Here is a 26,836-nt window from a genome sequence, read left to right on the forward strand (position 1 = left end):
AACCTCATTGAAATTAAAAATTTTTTTTTTTTTTGCATCAAAAGACTTTATCAAAAAAGTGAAAAGGCAACATACAGAATGGGAGAAAATAGTTGCAAAGCATATAATAGATAAGGGCTCAATATTCAGAATATATAAAAAACTTTTACAGTGCCACAATCCAATTAAAAATGAGCAAGATATAAAAATGGCTAGTAAGCATATGAAAAGATGCTTGACATCTTTAGCCATTAGGGAAATGCAAATCAAAACCATGAGATACCACTCACACCCACAAGAATGCTATTATTAAAAAAATGGAAAATAGAGTGTTGGAGAGGATGGGAGAAATTGGAACTCTAGTGCGTTATCAGAATGTAAAATAGTGCAGCTACTGTGGAAAGCAATATGATGGTTTCTCAAAAGTTAAATATAGAATTACCATATGATCTGGCAATTCTACTTCTGGATATATACCAAAGAAAGTGAAAATAGGGTCTCAAACGGATATTTGTACACCAGTGTTTATAGCAGCATTATTCACATTAATCAAAAGTGTAGAAACATTTGAAATGTCCATCAACAAATGAAAGGATAAACAAAATATGGTACATACACAAAATGAAATATTACTCAGCCATAGGAAAGAATGAATTTTTGAGTCATGCTGCAACATGGATGAACCTTGAAAACATTATACTCAGTGAAATAAGGCACATAAGGAGAAATATTGTGTGGTATCACTTGCAAGAGATACAAAGTAGGTTAGAGATTCCCAGGGGATGGGAGGGAAGGAGGTGTGGTTGTTTGTAAAAAAAAAATTCAAATGGTATAATAGAGTTTAGAAAGTAGTTTTTTTCTTGTTCATTTTTTTTTTTTTTTAGTTAAAAGTGGTCTGTGGCCTTTTATTTATTTTTTACTTTTTATTGTAATAATACATATTTATTTACAACTCAAAATTTCCCATTTTAACCACTTTAGAATTCATGTATCGGCCCCTATTTATTTCAAATATCTGACTAATTTGTCTTAATACACTGTCTTTGTTTATCAGCTTGCCACAATGACTAGGTCCTTTTTCTTTTTTTCCAGAAAGAACCCTTGCTCCTGTTCTAGACTTACAGATTCTGTACCATTAGTGGAACCATTTTATGTATATCAAAACCTTCCAGTCAAATGTCAATCTGTTCACATTTCAAGTGAAGCAGAGAACTAAGAAATTATTAAGATAATTTATTTGATTAATTTAGCAGGTATCATAAAAACCAAATAATTTGGGTTATTCATTAAGGTTGTTTTGTGAAGGGACAGCTACTCTAAATTAGCAATTTGCTGCTTTTTGTGTATGTGTGAGTAACTTAGTTCATTATTTTCATTAACAAAATAAATCTCCATCTTGGCATCCCTACTTATGTGTCTTTTCTATTGCAGTTACTAAAGTTCTTTCCAGAAATCATAATTTTGAATACCAGAAAAAAGCTTTAAGAATTTTCACATTTGTAGTTAACTTATTTATTTAAAACATTTTTTATTGTGAAATATAACATATATACAGAAAAATGATAACTTTCAAAGTATGGTTTAACAAAGTGGTTATAGAGCAAATTCCAAAGTATAGTTACCGTTCACATTTACTTTCGATGAAGCATTTTCAGTTAAATACAATGACAACCTGGGTGAATATTTTTTCAAAATGCACTGGTGGGCGTTCTCTTCAGAGGTTATCAAAAACAATAGAAGCTGGTCAAAAATTAGGCAGCATAATCTGTTATTTCTTTAAACCCAGTATATATTTCGAGTTAGGTTTTTGGATTTCTTCATTTTAACTTGCAAGGTACTAGAAGGAAAGGTAATATTTTTTTATATTCCTTACAACCTAATAAAACCAACCCTGAATCTTTCTTTAAACTCCGAATTCATTCCCTATTAGTTATTTCTTCTAACTTTGTCTCTAGGACTCTCCTTCCTTCTGATTATTTACAGGGTCCTTCGGAAGTCTCACACTAGATAGCAAATCAACGCTTCTCCACAATCTTTCATCATTCCTTCCCCGCCGGATATCAGCAAACTAGGAAATACTTCTCCTTTACTTGGCGAAACTAACAGACCATGCGAATTTGTCAACTCCATTGGTCAAAACGCATTCCCCAAATTTGTACATCCTAATCCCCCCAAGTCTCTCCCCATACTCACCCTCCCTCCTGCAACCCCGGACCGAAATCTAAATCTGCTCAAAAGCAGCTCAACTTGTCCCCCTTACTCCTACCTGCGGCCTTATTGACACTGTCCAACCCACTGAAACCAGCATCCTCTTCTCAGGCTTTCTATTTCTCAAGAGAAACAAGAACTTCTTTCCAGGACTTTAAACTCTAGGACCCATTTTCTTCCCCGTCATAGGATCTGCTGCCCTCCGAGTTTTCCCTCCTAGCCTGTCTTCCACTTTGGTAACCGCGGTAGTGCCGCGGCCCCAGCAACCGCAGCCACAGTCTTCTCCCTGGAGCGCTACTTCCGGATCTCTGGTGTCTCGGCTTTACCAGTCCGCCCCTTTCCACCGGACACTTCCTAGAGTTTTGTCCTAGCCATTAACCGGTCGGATGAGGGACGCAGACTAACAGGGCGCAAGAGTTTTTTCCTGAAAGGACGCCCTGAGCGGTTTCTCAAGTCTGAAAAATCTGGTCCAGCTGCGAAGTCGAGTGGTGGCGGTGGAGGGACAGTTTGTTTTGAGCACTGCGTGGGGCACACCCGGAAGTGGCGCCGTAGAGGAACTGCGCCGCTGCCCTGGGCCGGTGCCAGGTACCCGGAGGTGGAGGGGAATCCGTGGTACTCTTTGGTGCGAGTGTCAGCTGAAGGTGGAGTGCGGCGGCAGGGCAGACCCGGGCCTGGTTTTAGTCTGATTCTGTGGTGGTAGGTCTGGCTGCGTTCCGGGAGGCGAGGGCCTCGCGCAGCGGCGGGACTGGAAAGGGTGGAGAGGCCAAAGGGTATCCCGCCTCACCTCATTCTCCCACTCCAGGGTACCACTCTTTATGTCACCACCTCTTTGTCCCATCCCTCGCCAGGCGAGAGCAGGGGTACTGTGTTAGTGAGGAAATCCCGGCTGGAGCAGAGTCCGCTTGAATTTTCTCCGCTACTGGGAGGAGGCCAGAGGCCCATTTGGTGGGAACTGCTGCTTTTCGGCCTTTCCAGCTTCTCCTTAGAAATGGTTTTTTTTTTCGCTGTGCCGCCGACTCAATTACTTGTATCCTTTTTGTCTTTACTTGCTTCAGCTTCTGACTTCGGCCACTCTGCACTTTAAAAGATGCTTGAGTCATATGTGACTCCAATTTTATTGAGCTATGTGAATCGCTACATCAAGAACTTAAAGCCATCGGATCTACAGCTTTCATTATGGGGTGGAGATGTGGTTCTCAGCAAGCTCGAATTAAAGTTGGATGTGCTGGAACAGGTAAGCTATATAGCTGTCATTGATTGGGAACATTTTTATTTTTGTTTAGAAGTAATGATTGTTTCCTACTGTTTAACCTGTGCTTTAAAATTTTTTTTCTGCTAATGTATTTGGGGTTACCATGAAGCTAGAGCTCTTACTTTACAGAATATGTTTTATGCTTCGTTTCCCGTGCTAGTTTGCTAGAATTGGATTCCCCAAAGTTGTTTTGACTGGTAGGAAAACAGTTTCTTGTCTGAATTGTTCAGCCTATGCACTCAAGCCTTAAGTATCATGGAATATGATACTTTACAATGCCAAAGTTCTGTTTGAAATCAGAAAATATTACATTCTCCTTTCTCCTTTTTGGGTAATGGAAGGTCCAAAAGTCAGCAAGGTCAGATCATGTGGAAGGTTCTGTGTTTTTTTAAGTAGTACAGCATCCTCAGAGTTTTGGGTAGGTACAGATTGAGAATGGCAATACTAACCTAAATGTCTTCTCTAATTACTCTTTTTTAGTTTCTTTTTTTTTAATGTGAAGATGGTCTAATGCAAATTATGTAAAATGAATTTGTTAATTCATTCAGTATATTTATTACTAAAATGTCATGCCAGGCAATTCTGTTAGGTTAAGGATGCAAAATTTATCTGTGGATGCTTAGAAGAGCCAGAGACCAATTCCTTTTTGTCTTTTTATTATTTAAAATTTTAAACTTTTTGTTTTGAAATACTTAAACATAATGGACCACTACAAAAATAATACTATCCCCATACAGCGAATTCCAATAGATACCAAGAACCACCAATTTTTTTGTTGTTGTTGAGATAGTTCACAAACCGTACAATTATCCAAAGATCCAAAGTGTACAATCAGTTGCCCACGGTACCCTCATACAGCTGTGCATCCATCACCACAATTAATTTTTCTTTTCAATTTTTAGAACATTTTCATGACTCTAGCAAAGAAATAAAGACAATAGAAGGAAACTCAAATCCTCCCATACCCCTAACCACCCCCACTCCATTATTGATTCATAGTGTTGGTATAGTACATTTGTTACTGTTGACGAAAGAATGTTAAAATACTATTAACTGTAGTATATAGTTTGCAATAGGTATATATTTTTTCCTATATGCCCCTCTATTATTAACTTATAGTTATATTGCCATACATTTGCTCTAGTTCATGAGAGAGATTTCTAATATTTGTACAGTTAATCATGGACATTGCCCACCACTGTTTTATAAATTCCTGTCTTTTAACCTCCAACTTTCCTTCTGGTGACATAAGTGACTCTGAGCTTACCCTTTCCACCACATTCGCAGACCATTCAGCACTGTTAGTTATTCTCATAAAGTGCTACCATCACCTCTGTCCACTTCCATGTTTAAGTTCACCCTAGTTGAACATTCTGCTCATAATAAGCAACCGCTCCCCATTCTTTAGTCCCGTTCTATATCCTGGTAATTTACATTTCGTGACTATGAGTTTACATATTATAACTAGTCCTTATGTGTCCTTATGTGTCTGTCTTATTTCACTCAATATAGTGCCCTCAAGGTTTCTTTATCAACCCATTTTTTTAAAGGTTGTTTTGTTCACACATCATGCATTCCGCCCTAAGTAAACAATCAATGGTTCCCTGTATAGTCAGGTATTTATGTATTCAGCACTATTGCCACTATCTATAGAAGGACATCTCCATTTCTTCCACAAAGAAGGAGGAAGAGTCAAAGAAGGTAGAGAGACAAAAGAAAAAAAAGAGAAAGAAAGAGAGGAAAAAAAAAAACCCATGACAGCTAGGAAGCGATAAAAGAAAAGATAGCATTAAAGCAAAGTAAAATAAAGAGTCAGACATCACCACCAATGCTGAGAGTCCTATACCCCTCCCCTATGACCCCCTCCCCCCATATGCATTTAGCTTTGGTATATTGCCTTTGTTACATTAAAGGAAGCCTAATACAATGTTTCTGTTGTAGTCTCTAGTTTGCGTTGATTGTATTTTCCCCCCAATCCCAACCTATTTTTAACTCCTTGCAATGTTGACATTCATTTGTTCTCCTTCATGTAAAAACATATTTGTACCTTTTATCACAATCGTTGAGCACCCTAGGTTTCAATGAGTTATACAGTCCCAGTCTTTATCTTTCCTCTTTCCTTCTGGTGTCCCACATGCTCCTAACTTTCCTCTTTCACCATATTCACAGTCATCTTTGTTCAGCGTACTTACCTTGCTATGCTACAGTCCCCTAAAATTGTGTTCCAAACCTCTCACTCCTGTCTGTTCTTTTCTGTCTGTAGTGCTCCCTTTCTTGTTTCCTGTAGAGCAGGTATCTTGTTCACAAACTCTGTCATTGTCTGTTTGTCAGAGAATATTTTAAGCTCTCCCTCATATTTGAAGGACTGTTTTGCCAGATATTGGTTGGCAGTTTTTCTCTTTCAGTATCTTAAATATATCACCCCACTTCCTTCTTGCCTCCATGGTTTCTGTTGAGAAATCCACACATAGTCTTATCAAGCTTCCTTTTTTTTTTTTTATCTTCATTTTATTGAGATATATTCACATACCACGCAGTCATACAAAACAAATCGTACATTCGATTGTTCACAGTACCATTACATAGTTGTACATTCATCACCTAAATCAATCCCTGACACCTTCATTAGCACACACACAAAAATAACAAGAATAATAATTAAAGTGAAAAAGAGCAATTGAAGTAAAAAAGAACACTGGGTACCTTTGTCTGTTTGTTTCCTTCCCCTATTTTTCTACTCATCCATCCATAAACTAGACAAAGTGGAGTGTGGTCCTTATGGCTTTCCCAATCCCATTGTCACCGCTTATAAGCTACATTTTTATACAGCTGTCTTCAAGATTCATGGGTTCTGGGTTGTAGTTTGATAGTTTCAGGTATCCACCACCAGCTACCCCAATTCTTTAGAACCTAAAAAGTGTTGTCTAAAGTGTGCGTAAGAGTGCCCACCAGAGTGACCTCTCGGCTCCTTTGGAATCTCTCTGCCACTGAAGCTTATTTCATTTCCTTTCACATCCCCCTTTTGGTCAAGAAGATGTTCTCCGTCCCACGATGCCAGGTCTACATTCCTCCCCGGGAGTCATATTCCACGTTGCCCGGGAGATTCACTCCCCTGGGTGTCTGATCCCACGTAGAGGGGAGGGCAGTGATTTCACCTTTCAAGTTGGCTTAGCTAGAGAGAGAGGGCAACATCTGAGCAACAAAGAGGCATTCGGGAGGAGGCTCTTAGGCACAATTATAGGGAGGCCTAGCCTCTCCTTTGCAGCAACCATCTTCCCAAGGGTAAAACCTATGGTAGAGGGCTCAGCCCATCAAACCACCAGTCCCCTATGTCTGTGGTCATGTTAGCAACCATCGAGGTGGGGTAGGCCAATACCCCTGCATTCTCCACTGGCTCTTCAAGGGGGCTCTACATATTTTTTTCCTTGTTTTTTTTTTTTTTTTTTTTTAATCAACTGTATGAAAAAAAAAAAGAAAAGAAAAAAACAAAAACAAAAAAAATTAAAAAAAAAAAAAACATACAATAAAAGAACATTTCAAAGAGACCATAACAAGGGAGTAAGAAAAAGACAACTAACGTAAGATAACTGCTTTACTTCCAACATGTTCCTACTTTACCCCAAGAAAGTTACCTAATATAGCAACATTTCTGTGAACTTGTTCCTATTATAACCATCAGAAATTAACAGACCATAGTCATTCCTGGGCATCCCCAGAACATTAAATAGCTTATCTGTTCTTCTTGGATTATTGTTCCCCCTTCCTTAATTGCTCTCTATTGCTAGTTCCCCTACATTCTACATTATAAACCATTTGTTTTACATTTTTCAAAGTTCACATTAGTGGTAGCATATAATATTTCTCTTTTTGTGCCTGGCTTATTTCGCTCAGCATTATGTCTTCAAGGTTCATCCATATTGTCATATGTTTCACGAGATCGTTCCTTCTTACTGCCGTGTAGTATTCCATCGTGTGTATATACCACATTTTATTTATCCACTCATCTGTTGAAGGACATTTGGGTTGTTTCCATCTCTTGGCAATTGTGAATAATGCTGCTAATAACATTGGCGTGCAGGTATCTGTTCGTGTCACTGCTTTCCGATCTTCCGGGTATATACCGAGAAGTGCAATCGCTGGACCGAATGGTAACTCTATATCTAGTTTTCTAAGGAACTGCCAGACTGACTTCCAGAGTGGCTGAACCATTATACAGTCCCACCAACAATGAATAAGAGTTCCAATTTCTCCACATCCCCTCCAGCATTTGTAGTTTCCTGTTTGTTTAATGGCAGCCATTCTAACCGGTGTTAGATGGTATCTCATTGTGGTCTTAATTTGCATCTCTCTAATAGCTAGTGAAGCTGAACATTTTTTCATGTGTTTCTTGGCCATTTGTATTTCCTTTTCAGAGAACTGTCTTTTCATATCTTTTGCCCATTTTATAATTGGGCTGTCTGTACTATTGTCATTGAGTTGTAGGATTTCTTTATATATGCAAGATATCAGTCTTTTGTCAGATACATGGTTTCCAAAAATTTTTTCCCATTGAGTTGGCTGCCTCTTTACCTTTTTGAGAAATTCCTTTGAGGTGCAGAAACTTCTAAGCTTGAGGAGTTCCCATTTATCTGTTTTTTCTTTTGTTGCTTGTGCTTTGGGTGTAAAGTCTAGGAAGTGGCCGCCTAATACAAGGTCTTGAAGATGTTTTCCTACATTATCTTCTAGGAGTTTTATGGTACTTTCTTTTATATTGAGATCTTTGGTCCATTTTGAGTTAATTTTTGTGTAGGGTGTGAGGTAGGGGTCCTCTTTCATTCTTTTGGATATGGATATCCAACTCTCCCAGCCCCATTTGTTGAAAAGACCATTATGACCCAGTTCAGTGACTTTGGGGGCCTTATCAAAGATCAGTTGGCCATAGATCTGAGGGTCTATCTCCGAATTCTCAATTCGATTCCATTGATCTATATGTCTATCTTTGTGCCAGTACCATGCTGTTTTGGCAACTGTGGCTTTATAATAAGCTTCAAAGTCAGGGAGTGTAAGTCCTCCCACTTCGTTTTTCTTTTTTAGAGTGTCTTTAGCAATTCGAGGCATCTTCCCTTTCGAAATAAATTTGATAACTAGCTTTTCCAAGTCTGCAAAGTAGGTTGTTGGAATTTTGATTGGGATTGCATTGAATCTGTAGATGAGTTTGGGTAGAATTGACATCTTAATGACATTTAGCCTTCCTATCCATGAACATGGAATATTTTTCCATCTTTTAAGGTCCCCTTCTATTTCTTTTAGTAGAGTTATGTAGTTTTCTATGTATAGGTCTTTTACTTCTTTGGTTAAGTTTATTCCTAGGTACTTGATTTTTTTAGTTGCTATTGAAAATGGTATCTTTTTCTTGAGTGTCTCTTCAGTTTGTTCATTTCTAGCATATAGAAACATTACTGACTTATGTGCATTAACCTTGTATCCCGCTACTTTGCTAAATTTGTTTATTAGCTCTAGTAGCTGTATCGTCGATTTCTCAGGGTTTTCCAGATATAAGATCATATCATCCGCAAACAATGACAGTTTTACTTCTTCTTTTCCAATTTGGATGCCTTTTATTTCTTTGTCTTGCCAGATTGCCCTGGCACTTCCAGTGCAATGTTGAGTAACAGTGGTGACAGCGGGCATCCTTGTCTTGTTCCTGATCTTAGAGGGAAGGCTTTCAGTCTCTTAACATTGAGTACTATGCTGGCTGTGGATTTTTCATATATGTTCTTTATCATATTGAGGAAGTTTCCTTCAATTCCTACCTTTTGAAGTGTTTTTATCAAAAATGGATGTTGGATTTTGTCAAATGCTTTTTCAGCATCTATTGAGATGATCATTTGATTTTTCCCTTTCGAATTTTTCATGTGTTGTAATACATTGATTGATTTGCTTATATTGAACCATCCTTGCATGCCTGGAATGAACCCCACTTGGTCATGGTGTATGATTTTTTTAATGTGTCTTTGGATTCGATTTGCAAGTATTTTGTTGAGGATTTTTGCATCTATATTCATTAGAGAGATTGGCCGGTAGTTTTCCTTTTTTGTAGCATCTTTGCCTGGTTTTGGTATTAGATTGATGTTAGCTTCATAAAATGAGTTAGGTAGTGTTCCATTTTCTTCATTGTTTTGAAAGAGTTTGAGTAAGATTGATGTCAGTTCTTTCTGGAAAGTTTGGTAGAATTCCCCTGTGAAGCCATCTGGCCCTGGGCATTTATTTGTGGGAAGATTTGTGATGAGTGATTGGCTCTCTTTGCTTGTGATAGGTTGATTGAGGTCTTCTATTTCTTCTATGGTCAGTCTAGGTTGTTCATATGTTTCCAGGAAATTGTCCATTTCCTCTGCATTATCCAGTTTGTTGGCATACAGTTGTTCATAGTATCCTCTTATAATTTTTTTAATTTCTTCAGGATCTGCAGTTATGTCACCTTTTTCATTCATTATTTTGTTTATATGGGTCTTCTCTCTTTTTGATTTTGTCAGTCTAGCTAGGGGCTTGTCAATCTTGTTGATCTTCTCAAAGAACCAACTTTTGGTGATATTTATCCTCTCTATTGTTTTTTTGTTCTCTATGTCATTTATTTCTGCTTTAATCCTTGTTATTTCTTTTCTTCTACTTGGTTTAGGATTGGTTTGCTGTTCATTTTCTAGCTTCTTCAGTTGATCCATTAGTTCTTTGATTTTGGCTCTTTCTTCCTTTTTAATATATGCGTTTAGTGCTATAAATTTCCCCCTCAGTACTGCTTTTGCTGCATCCCATAGGTTTTGGTATGTTGTGTTCTCATTTTCATTCATCTCTATATATTTAGCAATTTCTCTTGCTATTTCTTCTTTAACCCACTGATTATTTAGGAGTGTGTTGTTTAACTTCCAGGTATTTGTGAATTTTCTAAGTCTCTGATGTTATTGACTTCTAATTATATTCCATTGTGGTCAGAGGATGTGCTTTGAATAATTTCAATGTTTTTAAATTTATTGAGGCTTGTTTTATGTCCCAGCATATGATCTATTCTGGAGAAAGTTCCGTGAGCACTAGAAAAGTATGTGTATCCTGGTGATTTGGGATGTAATGTTCTGTATGTCTGTTAAATCTAATTCATTTATCAGATTGTTTAGGTTTTCAATTTCCTTATTGATCTGTCTGGTTGATCTAAATATAGGAGAGAGTGTTGTGTTGAAGTCTCCCACAATTATTGTGGAAACATCAATTGCTTCCTTTAGTTTTGCCAGTGTTTCTCTCATGTATTTTGTGGCACCTTGATTGGGTGCATAGACATTTATGATTGTTATTTCTTCTTGTTGAATTGCCCCTTTTATTAGTATGTAGTGGCCTTCTTTGTCTCTCAAAACATCCCTGCATTTAAAGTCTATTTTATCTGAGATTAATATTGCTACACCTGCTTTCTTTTGGCTGTAGCTTGCATGAAGTATTTTTTTCCATCCTTTTACTTTCAATTTCTTTGTGTCCCTGTGTCTAAGGTGAGTCTCTTGTATGCAACATATTGATGGTTCATTTTTTTTTAATCCATTCTGCGAATCTGTATCTTTTATTCGGGTGTTTAATCCATTTACATTCAACGTTATAACCGTGAAGGCATTTCTTGAATCAGCCATCTTCCTTTGGTTTATGTTTGTCATATATATTTTTCCCCTCTCTCTATTAATATCCTTTATTGTACCCATACCGAATCTCTTTAGTACTGATCCTCTCTCCAGGTCTCTCTGTCCTTTCTTTGTTTCTCTGTCTGTAGGGCTCCCTTGAGTATCTCCAGTAGGGCAGGTCTCTTGTTAGCAAATTCTCTCAGCATTTGTTTGCCTGTGAAAAATTTAAACTCTCCCTCAAATTTGAAGGAGAGCTTTGCTGGATAAAGTATCCTTGGTTGGAAATTTTTCTCACTCAGAATTTTAAATATATCGTGCCACTGCCTTCTCGCCTCCATGGTGGCTGCTGAGTTGTCACTACTTAGTCTTACACTGTTTCCTTTGTATGTGGTGAATTGCTTTTCTCTTGCTGCTTTCAGAACTTGCTCCTTCTCTTCCGTGTTTGACAGTGTGATCAGAATATTTCTTGGAGTGGGTTTATTTGGATTTATTCTATTTGGAGTTTGCTGAGCATTTATGCTTTGTGTATTTATGTTTAGAAGATTTGGGAAGTTTTCCCCAACAATTTCTTTGAATACTCTTCCTAGACCTTTACCCTTTTCTTCCCCTTCTGGAACACGAATGAGTCTTATGTTCGGACGTTTTATATTATCTATCATATCCCTGAGGTCCGTTTCGATTTTTTAAATTTTTATCCCATTCTTTTATGCTTTCATTTTCCATTCTGTCATCTTCCAGGTCACTGTTTTGTTGTTCAACTTCCTCTAGTCTTGTACTGTGAGTGTTCAGAGTCTTTTTAATTTGGTCAACAGTTTCTTTAATTTCCATAGGATGATCGATTTTTTTATTAGTCTTGCAATGTCTTCTTTATGCTCTTCTAGGGTCTTCTTGATATCCTTTGTATCCCGTACTATGATCTCATTGTTCATCTTTAGTTCTTTGAGTAGCTGCTCTCGGTGCTGTGTCTCTTCTGATCTTTTGATTTGGTTGCTTCGGCTTGGGTTATCCATATCGTCTGTTTTTTTCATATGCTTTATAATTTTCTGTTGTTTTTGGCCTCTTGGCATTTGCTTAACTTGTTAGGGTTCTTTTAGGATTTGTAAACCAATTGAAGTCCTTATCTCTAATTTATCAGATCTACAGCTTTGTGGAGTACACTTTCTCTAACCAGCAGGTGGCGTCCACGAGCCACCTGTTCTCCACAAGCCAGTTCTCCCCTGCTTTGCCTTTGTGGTGAGTGGGGGAGTGAGTCTTGTGTGGTCCAATTGGTGTACCAAGCTTGTGTGTGTAGTTGGCGTTGCCCGCCCTGTATATCGGGCGTGTTTCTGGGCAGTAAGGGAGGGGGGGTGGCTCTAACAATCAAGTCTCCCTGGTGATCCTGGAGTTTTAAAGCTGCTGCAATAGTCTAATCCTTCAGTTCAGTCCTGCCACAGTTTGTCTCTGCCAGTGACCCACAAGTCCTTGGTATTGGTGTATGGCTCCTGAGACTTGCGAGTTGGCCCCTCTTCCAGGCCGTGCACCCCCTGGTCGTCTGTTGAGGGATGACTGTGCTATGTCACAGGTGAGTGCTGTCCCCCCAGGGCGGTTCCGGGCTCCTGGGCTGTGTAGGGAGGCTCCCAGTCTGCTGAAATGATGGCTGAATGGGGCTTTGTTAATTCACACTGCTCCACCTTCCTGACTCTGGGACAATCAGCTGAGGTTGCAGGGATGGCTAATGTCCACGCCCAGTTTTGTGGTGTGTGCCTGTTATTTGAAGCACTTCCGTCACACTGGGTTGTGTGGGGCAGCTCTGGGCTATGGGGCTGGCGATGGGCAGGAGTGTTTCCTGTCCACCAGGATGATGGCTGTGAGTGGACACCCCCCTTCTCTTGGAAAGTTGTGGTGTTTAGTGTATTTTCTCAGCCAGTGGATTATTGCCTTTTGTCTCAGAGCTCTCTTAGTTCTGCTCTTGTCTTGACCTGCCCAAATTGCAAGTCTTTGAAGCTTTCTGTATTGGGCTTCTTAGAGTAATTGTTTTAGAAAAAGAAAAAAGGATAAAAAAAAAAAAGAAAAAAAAGGGCCCTCCTCAGAGATCTAATGGGTTATTGAAATGCTAAGAGACAAGCAATTAGGGCCATTAAGGAAAGGTCCACAGGGCAGAGAGATCAGCTTTTCTTCGGGATTTGCATATGAGCCTCAGGGCCTGAGCTCTGCCCTTCCCCTTTCTATGTTCACCAGAACTCCAGAAATCCTCCGCTTTTAATTTTGGAGTTTTTCTCTCTGTTTTTTGCTATGCCTGTCTCCTCTCTGCTGGGCTGGCTGCTCTGAGATTCTCTGGTGTCTGGTCTCAAGTCTATCTATGGTTGGAGTTTGGATCAGTAGAATGCGTTTCTGATAAGGGCTGCCACTGCAGTTCTCCCTTTTCCTTCCTGGAGGTGACAGCCCCTCCTCCCACGGGACTGAGCCTGGCATGGAGGGGTGTGGGTCCCCTGGCCACAAAAACTTACAGATTTCGCTGATCTCAGCAGTTCCACGTTTTCATGGGTGTTGTATGAAGTATGCCCAAAGTCAGATTGCTCTGTGGTGTCCAGTCCATGTAGTTCCTGGCTTTTCCTGGAGGAGTAACTAAACCATACAGCTCACCAGTCCGCCATCTTGCCCCGCCTCTCCAGCAATCACTTGTAAACCACGCTTCAGTGTCCGCAACATCCACGCAACCCCGTGTCCCAGGGTAGAGTTTCAAGTCTGTCCCGCCACTCCAAGCCCCCACCCTAGGACACTTGCGTTTCCTGGAAAGTTTAGTCAGAGCCTGTGACCCCAGCCTGTGCCTCCGTGTGTTTCTCTCAAGCTTCCTTTTTATGTGATGGATCGCTTTTCTCCTGCTACTTTCAGGATTCTCTCTTTATCTTTGACATTTGATAATCTGATTATTAAGTTTCTTGGCATAGACCTATTCAGATCTATTCTGTTTGGGGTATACTGTGCTTCTTGGATCTGTAATTTTATGTCTTTCATAGAGACAGGAAATTTTCATTGATTATTTCCTCTATTATTGCTTCTGCCCCTTTTCCCTTCTCTTGTCTTTCTGGGACACCAGTGGCATATACATTCACACATTTTGTGTTGGCATTCAATTCCTAGAGACGTTGCTCATATTTTTCCATTCTTTTCTCTATGTTTTCTTTTGCGTGTAGGCTTTCAGGTGTCTTATTCTCCAGTTCCTGAGTGTTTTCTTCTGCCTCTTGAGGTCTGCTGTTATATGTCCCCTTTGTGTTTTTCGTCTCTTGTGTTGTGCCTTTCATTTCCATAGATTCTGCCAGTTGTTTTTTGGAACTTTTGATTTCTACCTCATGTATGCCCAGTGTTTTCATTATATGCTTGATATCTTTTGCCACATTTTCCCTAAGCTTTTTGAATTGATTTAGCATTGGTTGTTTCAATTCCTGGATCTCAGTTGAAGTGTAAGTTTGTTCCTTTGAGTGGGTCATAACTTCATTTTTTTTAGTGTAGGTTGTAGTTTTCTTTTGTCTAGGCATCTGGTTTCCTTGCTTACCCCAATCAGGTTTTCCCAGACCAGAATAGGCTCAGGTCTCAGAAGCAGGCAGTAGTATCACGTCTCACTGAGGGTGTGTCTTAGACCATTCATACACCCTTTGAGTCTTCAAGCCACTGTGCTTTTCTGCCCAGCAGGTGGCACCTGTCAGACTGGTGTAAGGAGGTTTGGCCCATGGCTGTTTTCCGCCAGGCTCTGGGGTCTGGTTCTGAATGGAAGGCGGATAGTAGAGCTTGGCACCACCTCTTTCCTCTTTAGGGAAAATAGACCCCCCCCCCGGGGAGATATCATTTGCATTTGAATAGTCTCTGCCTCTGTTATCTCCACCCTTGTCTAGGTCAGAGCACTGGGAAAAGATCTACCTATTTTAACATTTGCCACATTTGCCATATCATTTTATCTGTCCATCTGTCCATCTGTCTATCCATTTATCAATCCATTCTCTCAATACTTGAGTGTAGATTGTATATGTTGTGCTCCTTGAACCTTTAATACTGCCATGTATATTTCCTAAGGACAAGGATATTCACTTACATATCCACTTTAAGTGCCGTCATCAAGTTCAAGAAATTTAACATTGATAAAAGCTTACAGTCTGCATTCCAAATTTTTCTCATATGTCCCAATAAGGTCCTTTTGAGCCATCTCCTGCTTTGTTAGATCCTGTTCAGGATCATGTATTCCCTTCAATCATCATTGTCTCCTTAGTTCTTTCTTTTATATTCATTTATTTTTATTGTGGGGACATATATACAACATAAACTTCCCCATCTTAACCACTCCTAAGCATACCATTCGGTGGGGTTAATTGCAGTCACTGTGTTTTGGTACCCTCACCACCTTCCATTACTAAAACTTCCCATCTCCCTAAATAGAAACCCTGCACCTATTTTGCATTAAATCCCCATTCCGTCTGCCCCCACCCCTGGCAACCTATCTGCTAATTTCTGTCTCTCTGGGCATGCATATTTTCTGATATTTTCTTTGTAGTTACCATGGAACTTAAGTTTGACATCCTAATCCTGTAACAATATTGTTTGCTTTGATACCAACTTAATTTCAATAGTATGCACAAACTATGTTCCTATAGTCCTCTATCTCTCCACTTTTATGTAGTTCTTATTCCTAATTACATGTTTATGTATTATGAGTCCAAAACTACTGATTTTTCATTACAGTTCATGCATTTGCCTTTTACATCCTGTAGGAAGTAAAAAGTGGAGTTGCAAACCAAAAATACAGGTTACTTGCATTTATATTTATGCATATAGTTACACTTACTGGAGAGCTTTATTTCTTCGTGTGTCTTCTTTCAACCTGTTGAATTCTATTAACATCTCTTGTAGTGTCAGTCTAGTGGTGACAGATTCCCTCAGCCTTTGTTTATCTGGATATGTTTTAAATCTTCCCTCATTTTTGGAAGACAGTTTTGCCGGATATAGAATTCTTGGTTGGAAATGTTTTGCTTTTAGCACTTTATGTCACCCCACTGCATTCTTGCCTGCATGGTTTCTAATGAGCAATGAGCACTTAATCTTATTGAGACTCCCTTGTATGTGACATGTTGCTTCTCTTTTGTGGCTTTCAGAATTCTCTCTTTATCCTGGGCATTTGACAGTTTGGTTATTAAATGCCACACTATGGGTCTACATGGGTTTATCCTGTTTGGAGTTCATTGAACATCTTGGATGTGTATATTCATATTTTTCATTAAATTTGGATCTTTTCAGCCATTATTTGTTATCTCTTCATCTTTTGGGATTCCCACAATGCATACATTGATACACTTTACGGTGCATGTCATTTCTTGCCTCCCACTTTCTTTGGATTTGATTTTCTATTCTCTCTCTAGCTTCCTGGGGTAGAAGATTAGGCCATTGATTTTTTTTTTTTTCATGCTTTTTTTACTCAACTGTATGCATTTAATGCTATAAATTTCTCTCTGACATATTTAGCTTTATCACAAAGAGTTTTATATGTTACCGTTTATATTATGTGATTCAGAATTTCCAGTGTGATTTCTTCTTTAATCCATGAGTTATTTAGAAATATGTTGTTTAATTTCCAAACATTGGAGGATTTGCTTATTATTTTTCTGTCACTGATTTCCAGTTCAGTGCCTCTGTTGTTAGAGGATATTCTGTGTATGATTTCAGTCCATTAAAATTTGTGATTGAGTTTATGGCATGTTTTTGTAAATGTTCCATTTGCAATTGAAAAAACATGTATTCTACAGTTGCTATAGTGTTCTATAAATGTCATTTCAAATTGGTTAATAGAGTTCTTGAAATCTTCTAAATACATATGGATTTTCATTCTCTTCTTGTTCTGTCAGTTACTAGTAGATGTATGTCAGTGTTTCCAGTTATGATTGTGGATTTGTGAATTTCTCCGTTTTAGTTTTGTCAACTTTCATTTCATAAATCTTGAGGTTCTGTTATTAAGTGCATAGGAATTTAGTATTGTTATGTCTTTCTGTTGAATATACTTTTTTTTAATCATTCTGAAATGTCCCTCTTTATCTCTAGTAATTCTTATTCCCTGAAAGTCTTTTTAATTATGCACTGTAAAAAATTATTTTTTTTGTTGCTTTCCCTAAAGATTATAGAATGTATATTTGACTTACTAGAGTCTATCTTGCATTAGTACTTTTACGATTTCTTGAACAATGCAAGAATCTCATAACAGTTTAGCAGCAGTTACCTCCCTCCTTTTTTAGAATTGTGGTTCTTCTTTTGGCTTGTTTTGGGTGTAGTTGTTCTTCTTTTTCCCACTTTTTTAAGGTAGAAGCTTTGGTTATTGCTTTGAAATATTTCTTTTTTCCTATTATAAGTATTGCACCTATAAATTTCCCTGTAAATGCTGCATCTCCCAAATTGTGGTATGGTGTATTTTCATTTTTATTCAGTTCAAATGTTTTCAGTTTCCCTTGTGATTTCTCCTTTGACCAGTTGTTTATTTAGAAGTGTGTTATATAATTTCCAAACACTTGTGGATTTCGCAAATTTTTTTCTGTTGTTTATCTTTAGTTTTATTCTGTTGTGGTCAGGAAACATATTTTGTATGATTTCAATACTTTTAAATTTATTGAGACATGTTTTATAGCCTTGTGTATGTTTTGTCCCGTAGAATGTTCCATGTGCTCTTGGGAAGAATGGTTTTATTGGGGTGTTGTTGAAGGGAGTGTTATATATAGATGTCAAGTTAAGTTGGTTGATAGTGTTGTTCATGGCTTCAATATCCTTGCTGATTTTCTGTCTCATTGTTCTATCCATTATTATGAGTGAGGTATTGAGGTCTTCAACTATTATTGTTGAATTTTGTATTTCTCCTTTAAATTTAGTCAGTTTTTGCTTTGTATATTTTGCTGTTCTCTTTTTAGGTATCATATATATTTGTAATTATTGTATCTTCTTCATGAATTAACCCTTTTTTCATTATAAGGTATCCCTTTTTGTCTTTAGTAACATTTTTAAATAAGTTTATTTTCTCTGTTATTTTAGTATAATTACTTCCCCCTTATGGTTATTGTTTGCTTGGTCATATTTTTTTAATCTTTTACTATCAAGCTATTTGTATCTGAATCTGAAGAGTATCTTGTAGAGAAAATATAGTTGGATCTTGTGTGTGTGTTTTAAAAATCTAACTTGACCATTACTGGCTTTTGATTGAAATAGTTAATCATCCACATTTAATTTGTTATTTTTTGATATGTTGGATTTACATGTACTGTTTTGCTATTTGTTTTCAGTATGTCAATGTCTTTTTTGTTCCTTTGATACTCCTTTACTGCCTTTCTTTGTATTAAATAGATATTTTCTAGTATACCATTTTAATTCCTTTGTTGATTTTCAAGCTATATTTTGAGTTATATTCTGAGTGGTTGCTCAAAAGATTGTAATATGCATTTAGTTTAACATAATCTACTTCAGATTAATGGTATCTGTATTCCATTAAATATAGACAATTTTCCCATTATAAGTCCATTGCCTCCACCTTCTATTTGTTATTATTGTTGTATATGTATTGCGTCTTTATATGTTATAAGCCCAGCAGTACAACTTTACAATTATTATTTTAATTAACTTTTAAATTAGGAGAAGAAAAGGGAGAACACACACACACACACACAGATGATTTTTAAAAATTAATTACATAATTACCTTTTTGGTGATTTTTTTGTTCCTTTATGGATTTGAGTTACCATCTGGCTTTATTTCCTTTCAGTCTGAAGGACTTTGGTATTCTATCAATGAATTATCTCAGTGTTTATTTGGGTATGACTTTATTTCACCTTCATTTTAAAAGGGTAGTTTTGCTGGATATAGAAATCTTAGATGTTTATTTTCTTGTTTTTTTGAATATGTCATTCCACTGCTTTCTTTCCTCTAGAGTTACTGATGAGAAGTTAGCTGTTAACCTTAATGGGATTCCCTTGTATTTGATGAGTCATTTTTCTATTGCTGCTTCCAAGATTTTCTCTTTATCCCTGACTTTCAGCATTTTGACCATGATGTGTCTGGGTGTAGATTTGCTGATTCTTCTGCCAGCTTAAATTTGCTCTTGAGTCCTTTATGAATTTTTCATTTCTATTATTGCACTTTTCAACTCCAGAATTTCTGTTTGGTTCTTGTCCATATTTTCTCTCTTTATTGACATTCTCCATTTGATAAGTCATTGTTGCCATATGTTCCTTTAATTATTTAAACATGATTTCCTTTTTTCTTTGTGTCTATTTATATTAGATGTTTTGAAGTCTTTGTGTGCTAACTCCTACATGTGCGCTCCCTGAGAAATAGTTTCTATTGACTTCGTCTCTTCCCCCTTGTATTCTTTGTGTGTCTCGTAAGTTTTTGTTGAAAACTGAACATTTAGGACAATGTTATATTAATTCTGGATTCCAAATTCCTCCATCCAGGGGATGGTTATTGTTGCTATTTATTTGTTTAGTGAATTCTGTAGACTAAGTTTTTGGTGTCTGTTTTATTTGAACACTGGCATCTGATGTCTTTGTTTTGTTTGTTTGTTTTTTTTTTTTTTTGAAATTTTTTTTTTTTATTGAGATATATTCACATACCACGCAGTCGTGCAAAACAAATCGTACTTTCGATTGTTTACAGTACCATTACATAGTTGTACATTCATCACCTAAATCAATCCCTGACACCTTCATTAGCACACACACAAAAATAACAAGAATAATAATTAGAGTGAAAAAGAGCAATTGAAGTAAAAAAGAACACTGGGTACCTTTGTCTGTTTGTTTCCTTCCCCTATTTTTCTACTCATCCATCCATAAACTAGACAAAGTGGAGTGTGGTCCTTATGGCTTTCCCAATCCCCTTGTCACCCCTCATAAGCTACATTTTTATACAACTGTCTTCGAGATTCATGGGTTCTGGGTTGTAGTTTGATAGTTTCAGGTATCCACCACCAGCTACCCCAATTCTTTAGAACGTAAAAAGGGTTGTCTAAAGTGTGTGTAAGAGTGCCCACCAGAGTGACCTCTCGGCTCGTTTTGGAATCTCTCTGCCACTGAAGCTTATTTCATTTCCTTTCACATCCCCCTTTTGGTCAAGAAGATGTTCTCCATCCCACGATGCCAGGTCTACATTCCTCCCCGGGAGTCATATTCCACGTTGCCAGGGAGATTCACTCCCCTGGGTGTCTGATCCCACGTAGGGGGGAGGGCAGTGATTTCACCTTTCAAGTTGGCTTAGCCAGAGAGAGAGGGCCACATCTGAGCAACAAAGAGGCATTCAGGAGGAGACTCTTAGGCACAAATATAGGGAGGCCTAGCCTCTCCTTTGCAGCAACCGTCTTCCCAAGGGTAAAACTTATGGTAGAGGGCTCAACCCATCAAACCACCAGTCCCCTATGTCTGTGGTCATGTTAGCAACCATGGAGGTGGGGTAGGCGAATACCCCTGCATTCTCCACAGGCTCCTCAAGGGGGCACTACATCATTTTTTTTCCTTGTTTTTCTTTTTCTTTTTTTTTTTTTTTAACTTTCCCTTCTTTTTTAAATCAACTCTATGAAAAAAAAAGTTGAAAAGAAAACAAACATACAATAAAAGAACATTTCAAAGAGACCATAACAAGGGAGTAAGAAAAAGACAACTAACCTAAGATAACTGCTTAACTTCCAACATGTTCCTACTTTACCCCAAGAAAGTTACATAATATAGCAACCTTTCTGTGAACTTGTTCCTACTATATCCATCAGAAATTAACAGACCATAGTTATTTCTGGGCATCCCCAGAACGTTAAATAACTTATCTGTTCTTCTTGGAATATTGTTCCCCCTTCCTTAATTGCTCTCTACTGCTAGTTCCCCTACATTCTACATTATAAACCATTTGTTTTACATTTTTCAAAGTTCACATTAGTGGTAGCATATAATATTTCTCTTTTTGTGCCTGGGTTATTTCACTCAGCATTATGTCTTCAAGGTTCATCCATGTTGTCATATGTTTCACGAGATCGTTCCTTCTTACTGCCGCGTAGTATTCCATCGTGTGTATATACCACATTTTATTTATCCACTCATCTGTTGAAGGACATTTGGGTTGTTTCCATCTCTTGGCAATTGTGAATAATGCTGCTATAAACACTGGCGTGCAGATATCTGTTCGTGTCACTGCTTTCCGATCTTCCGGGTATATACCGAGAAGTGCAATCGCTGGATCGAATGGTAACTCTATATCTAGTTTTCTAAGGAATTGCCAGACTGACTTCCAGAGTGGCTGAACCATTATACAGTCCCACCAACAATGAATAAGAGTTCCAATTTCTCCACATCCCCTCCAGCATTTGTAGTTTCCTGTTTGTTTAATGGCAGCCATTCTAACCGGTGTTAGATGGTATCTCATTGTGGTCTTAATTTGCATCTCTCTAATAGCTAGTGAAGCTGAACATTTTTTCATGTGTTTCTTGGCCATTTGTATTTCCTCTTCAGAGAACTGTCTTTTCATATCTTTTGCCCATTTTATAACTGGGCTGTCTGTACTATTGTCATTGAGTTGTAGGATTTCTTTGTATATGCAAGATATCAGTCTTTTGTCAGATACATGGTTTCCAAAAATTTTTTCCCATTGAGTTGGCTGCCTCTTTACCTTTTTGAGAAATTCCTTTGAGGTGCAGAAACTTCTAAGCTTGAGGAGTTCCCATTTATCTATTTTCTCTTTTGTTGCTTGTGCTTTGGGTGTAAAGTCTAGGAAGTGGCCGCCTAATACAAGGTCTTGAAGATGTTTTCCTACATTATCTTCTAGGAGTTTTATGGTACTTTCTTTTATATTGAGATCTTTGGTCCATTTTGAGTTAATTTTTGTGTAGGGGGTGAGGTAGGGGTCCTCTTTCATTCTTTTGGATATGGATATCCAACTCTCCCAGCCCCATTTGTTGAAAAGACCATTATGACTCAGTTCAGTGACTTTGGGGGCCTTATCAAAGATCAGTCGGCTATAGATCTGAGGGTCTATCTCTGAATTCTCAATTCGATTCCATTCATCTATATGTCTATCTTTGTGCCAGTACCATGCTGTTTTGGCAACTGTGGCTTTATAATAAGCTTCAAAGTCAGGGAGTGTAAGTCCTCCCACTTCGTTTTTCTTTTTTAGAGTGTCTTTAGCAATTCGAGGCATCTTCCCTTTCCAAATAAATTTGATAACTAGCTTTTCCAAGTCTGCAAAGTAGGTTGTTGGAATTTTGATTGGGATTGCATTGAATCTGTAGATGAGTTTGGGTAGAAATGACATCTTAATGACATTTAGTCTTCCTATCCATGAACATGGAATATTTTTCCATCTTTTAAGGTCCCCTTCTATTTCTTTTAGTAGAGTTATGTAGTTTTCTTTGTATAGGTCTTTTACATCTTTGATTAAGTTTATTCCTAGGTACTTGATTTTTTTAGTTGCTATTGAAAATGGTATCTTTTTCTTGAGTGTCTCTTCAGTTTGTTCATTTCTAGCATATAGAAACATTACTGACTTATGTGCATTAACCTTGTATCCCGCTACTTTGCTAAATTTGTTTATTAGCTCTAGTAGCTGTATCGTCGATTTCTCAGGGTTTTCTAGATATAAGATCATATCGTCTGCAAACAATGACAGTTTTACTTCTTCTTTTCCAATTTGGATGCCTTTTATTTCTTTGTCTTGCCGATTGCCCTGGCTAGCACTTCCAGCACAATGTTGAATAACAGTGGTGATAGCGGACATCCTTGTCTTGTTCCTGATCTTAGAGCGAAGGCTTTTAGTCTCTCACCATTGAGTACTATGCTGGTTGTGGGTTTTTCATATATGCTCTTTATCATGTTGAGGAAGTTTCCTTCAATTCCTACCTTTTGAAGTGTTTTTATCAGAAAGGGATGTTGGATTTTGTCAAATGCTTTTTCAGCATCTATTGAGATGATCAACTGATTTTTCCCTTTCGAGTTTTTAATGTGTTGTAATACATTGATTGTTTTTCTTATGTTGAACCATCCTTGCATGCCTGGAATGAACCCCACTTGGTCATGGTGTATGATTTTTTTAATGTGTCTTTGGATTCGATTTGCAAGTATTTTGTTGAGGATTTTTGCATCTATATTCATTAGGGAGATTGGCCGGTAGTTTTCCCTTTTTGTAGCATCTTTGCCTGGTTTTGGTATTAGATTGATGTTAGCTTCATAAAATGAGTTAGGTAGTGTTCCATTTTCTTCAATGTTTTGAAAGAGTTTGAGTAAGATTGGTGTCAGTTCTTTCTGGAAAGTTTGGCAGAATTCCCCTGTGAAGCCATCTGGCCCTGGGCATTTATTTGTGGGAAGATTTTTGATGACTGATTGGATCTCTTTGCTTGTGATGGGTTGGTTGAGGTCTTCTATTTCTTCTCTGGTCAGTCTAGGTTGTTCATATGTTTCCAGGAAATTGTCCATTTCCTCTACATTATCCAGTTTGTTGCCATACAGTTGTTCATAGTATCCTCTCATAATTTTTTTAATTTCTTCAGGATCTGCAGTTATGTCACCTTTTTCAGTCATTATTTTGTTTATATGGGTCTTCTCTCTTTTTGATTTTGTCATTCTAGCTAGGGGCTTGTCAATCTTGTTGATCTTCTCAAAGAACCAACTTTTGGTGATATTTATCCTCTCTATTGTTTTTTTGTTCTCTATGTCATTTATTTCTGCTTTAATCCTTGTTATTTCTTTTCTTCTACTTGGTTTAGGATTGGTTTGCTGTTCATTTTCTAGCTTCTTCAGTTGATCCATTAGTTCTTTGATTTTGGCTCTTTCTTCCTTGTTAATATATGCGTTTAGTGCTATAAATTTCCCCCTTAGCACTGCTTTTGCTGCATCCCATAGGTTTTGGTATGTTGTGTTCTCATTTTCATTCGTCTCTATATATTTAGCAATTTCTCTTGCTATTTCTTCTTTAACCCACTGATTGTTTAGGAGTGTGTTGTTTAACCTCCAGGTATTTGTGAATTTTCTAAGTCTCTGATGGTTATTGACTTCTAATTGTATTCCATTGTGGTCAGAGAATGTGCTTTGAATAATTTCAATCTTTTTAAATTTATTGAGGCTTGTTTGATGTCCCAGCATATGATCTATTCTGGAGAAAGTTCCGTGAGCACTAGAAAAGTATGTGTATCCTGGTGATTTGGGATGTAATGTCCTGTATATGTCTGTTAAATCTAATTCATTTATCAGATTGTTTAGGTTTTCAATTTCCTTATTGGTCTTCTGTCTGGTTGATCTATCTATAGGAGAGAGTGATGTGTTGAAGTCTCCCAGAATTATTGTGGAAACATCAATTGCTTCCTTTAGTTTTGTCAGTGTTTCTCTCATGTATTTTGTGGCACCTTGATTGGGTGCATAGACATTTACGATTGTTATTTCTTCTTGCTGAATTGCCCCTTTTATTAGTATGTAGTGGCCTTCTTTGTCTCTCAAAACATCCCTGCATTTGAAGTCTATTTTATCTGAGATTAATATTGCTACACCTGCTTTCTTTTGGCTGTAGCTTGCATGAAATATTTTTTTCCATCCTTTCACTTTCAGTTTCTTTGTGTCCCTGTGTCTAAGATGAGTCTCTTGTATGCAGCATATTGATGGTTCATTTTTTTTGATCCATTCTGCGAATCTATATCTTTTAATTGGGAAGTTTAATCCATTTACATTCAACGTTATAATCGTGAAGGTATTTCTTGAATCGGCCATCTTATCCTTTGGTTTATGTTTGCCATGTTTTTCCCCTCTGTCTATTAATATCCTTTATTGTACCCATACCGAACCTCTTTAGTACTGAACCTTTCTCCAAGTCTCTCTGTCCTGTCTTTGTTTCTCTGTTTGTAGGGCTCTCTTTAGTATCTCCAGTAGGGCAGGTCTCTTGTTAGCAAATTCTTTCAGCATTTGTTTGTCTGTGAAAAATTTAAGCTCTCCCTCAAATTTGAAGGAGAGCTTTGCTGGATAAAGTATTCTTGGCTGGAAATTTTTCTCACTCAGAATTTTAAATATATCGTGCCACTGCTTTCTTGTCTCCATGGTGGCTGCTGAGTAGTCACTACTTAGTCTTATGCTGTTTCCTTTGTATGTGGTGAATTGGTTTTCTCTTGCTGCTTTCAGAACTTGCTCCTTCTCTTCTGTGTTTGACAGTGTGATCAGTATATGTCTCGGAGTGGGTTTATTTGGATTTATTCTATTTGGAGTTCGCTGAGCCTTTATGATTTGTGTATTTATGTTGTTTAGAAGATTTGGGAAGTTTTCCCCAACAATTTCTTTGAATACTCTTCCTAGACCTTTACCCTTTTCTTCCCGTTCTGGGACACCAATGAGTCTTATATTTGGACGTTTCATATCATCTAATATATCCCTGAGGTCCGTTTCGATTTTTTCAATTTTTTTCCCCATTCTTTCTTTTATGCTTTCATTTTCCATTCTGTCATCTTCCAGGTCACTGATTCGTTGTTCAACTTCCTCTAGTCTTGTACTATGAGTGTCCAGAATCTTTTTAATTTGGTCAACAGTTTCTTTAATTTCCATAAGATCATCCATTTTTTTATTTAGTCTTGCAGTGTCTTCTTTATGCTCTTCTAGAGTCTTCTTGATTTCCTTCATATCCCGTACTATGGTCTCATTGTTCATCTTTAGTTCTTTGAGTAGCTGCTCTAGGTGCTGTGTCTCTTCTGGTCTTTTGATTTGGGTGCTTGGGCTTGGGTTATCCATATCGTCTGGTTTTTTCATATGCTTTATAATTTTCTGTTGTTTTTGGCCTCGTGGCATTTGCTGAACTTGATAGGGTTCTTTTAGGGTTTGTAGACCTGTTGAAGTCCTTATCTCTAATTTATGAGATCTACAGCTTCGTGGAGTACACTTTCTCTAACTAACCAGCAGGTGGCGTCCACGAGCCACCTGTTCTCCACAAGCCAGTTCTCCCCTGCTTAGCCTTTTTTTTGAGTGGGGGAGTGAGTCTTGTGGGGCCCAATTGGTGTACCAAGCTTGCATGTGTAGTTGGTGTTGCCTGCCCTGTATGTGGGGTGTGTTTCTGGGCAGTCGGGGAGGGGGGGTGGTGCTAACAATCAAATCTCCCTGGTGATCCTAGAGTTTTAAAGCTGCTGCAATAGTCTAATCCTTCAGTTCAGTCCTGCCACAGTTTGTCTCTGCCACTGACCTACAAGTCCTTGGTATTGGCGTATGGCTCCTGAGACTTGCAAGTGGGCCCCTTTTCCAGGTTGTGCACCCCGGGTCCTCTGTTGAGGGATGACTGTGCTATGTCACAGGTGAGTGCCGTCCCCCCAGCGCAGTTCTGGGCTGCTGGGCTGTGTAGGGAGGCTCCCAGTCTGCTGAACTGATGGCTGAATGGGGCTTTGTTAATTCACACTGCTCCACCTTCCCAACTCTGGGACAATCAGCTGAGGTTGCAGGGAAGGCTAATGTCCACGCCCAGTTTTGTGGTGTGTGCCTGTTATTTGAAGCACTTCCATCACACTGGGTTGTCTGGGGCAGCTCTGGGCTATGGGGCTGGCGATGGACAGGAGTGTTTCCTGTCCACCAGGATGGTGGCTGTGAGCGGACACCCCCCTTTTCTTGGGAAGTTGTGGTGTTTAGTGAATTTTCTCAGCCACTGAATTATTGCCTTTTGTCTCAGAGCTCTCTTAGTTCTGCTCTTGACTTGACGTGCCCAAATTGAAAGTCTCTGAAGCTTTCTGTATTGGGCTTAGATTTCGCTGATCTCAGCAGTTCGACGTTTTCATGAG

General features: G+C 38.2%; 1 protein-coding gene across 12 annotated transcripts in view; it reads left to right on the forward strand.

The window, feature by feature from the left end:
* The first annotated feature begins 2,460 nt into the window (after positions 1-2,460).
* Positions 2,461-26,836, forward strand: part of VPS13B (vacuolar protein sorting 13 homolog B) — a 1,017,676-nt gene continuing 993,300 nt past the window's right edge. For 10 of the 12 annotated variants that reach the window (XR_005211694.1, XR_005211695.1, XR_005211696.1 and 7 more), the window contains exon 1: positions 3,275-3,421. Coding sequence is in view for 8 of the 12 variants with exons in the window: in XM_037803398.1 (XP_037659326.1) it covers positions 3,275-3,421 (147 nt within the window). In the remaining 4 variants the exon portion in view is untranslated. Of the gene's footprint in view, positions 2,884-3,242; positions 3,422-26,836 lie in introns of those variants that run through there. The other 2 variants (XM_037803400.1, XM_037803396.1) reach the window with 1 other exon arrangement.

The sequence above is a fragment of the Choloepus didactylus genome, chromosome 14, assembly GCF_015220235.1.
Source record: "Choloepus didactylus isolate mChoDid1 chromosome 14, mChoDid1.pri, whole genome shotgun sequence".
Lineage (NCBI taxonomy): Eukaryota > Metazoa > Chordata > Mammalia > Pilosa > Megalonychidae > Choloepus > Choloepus didactylus.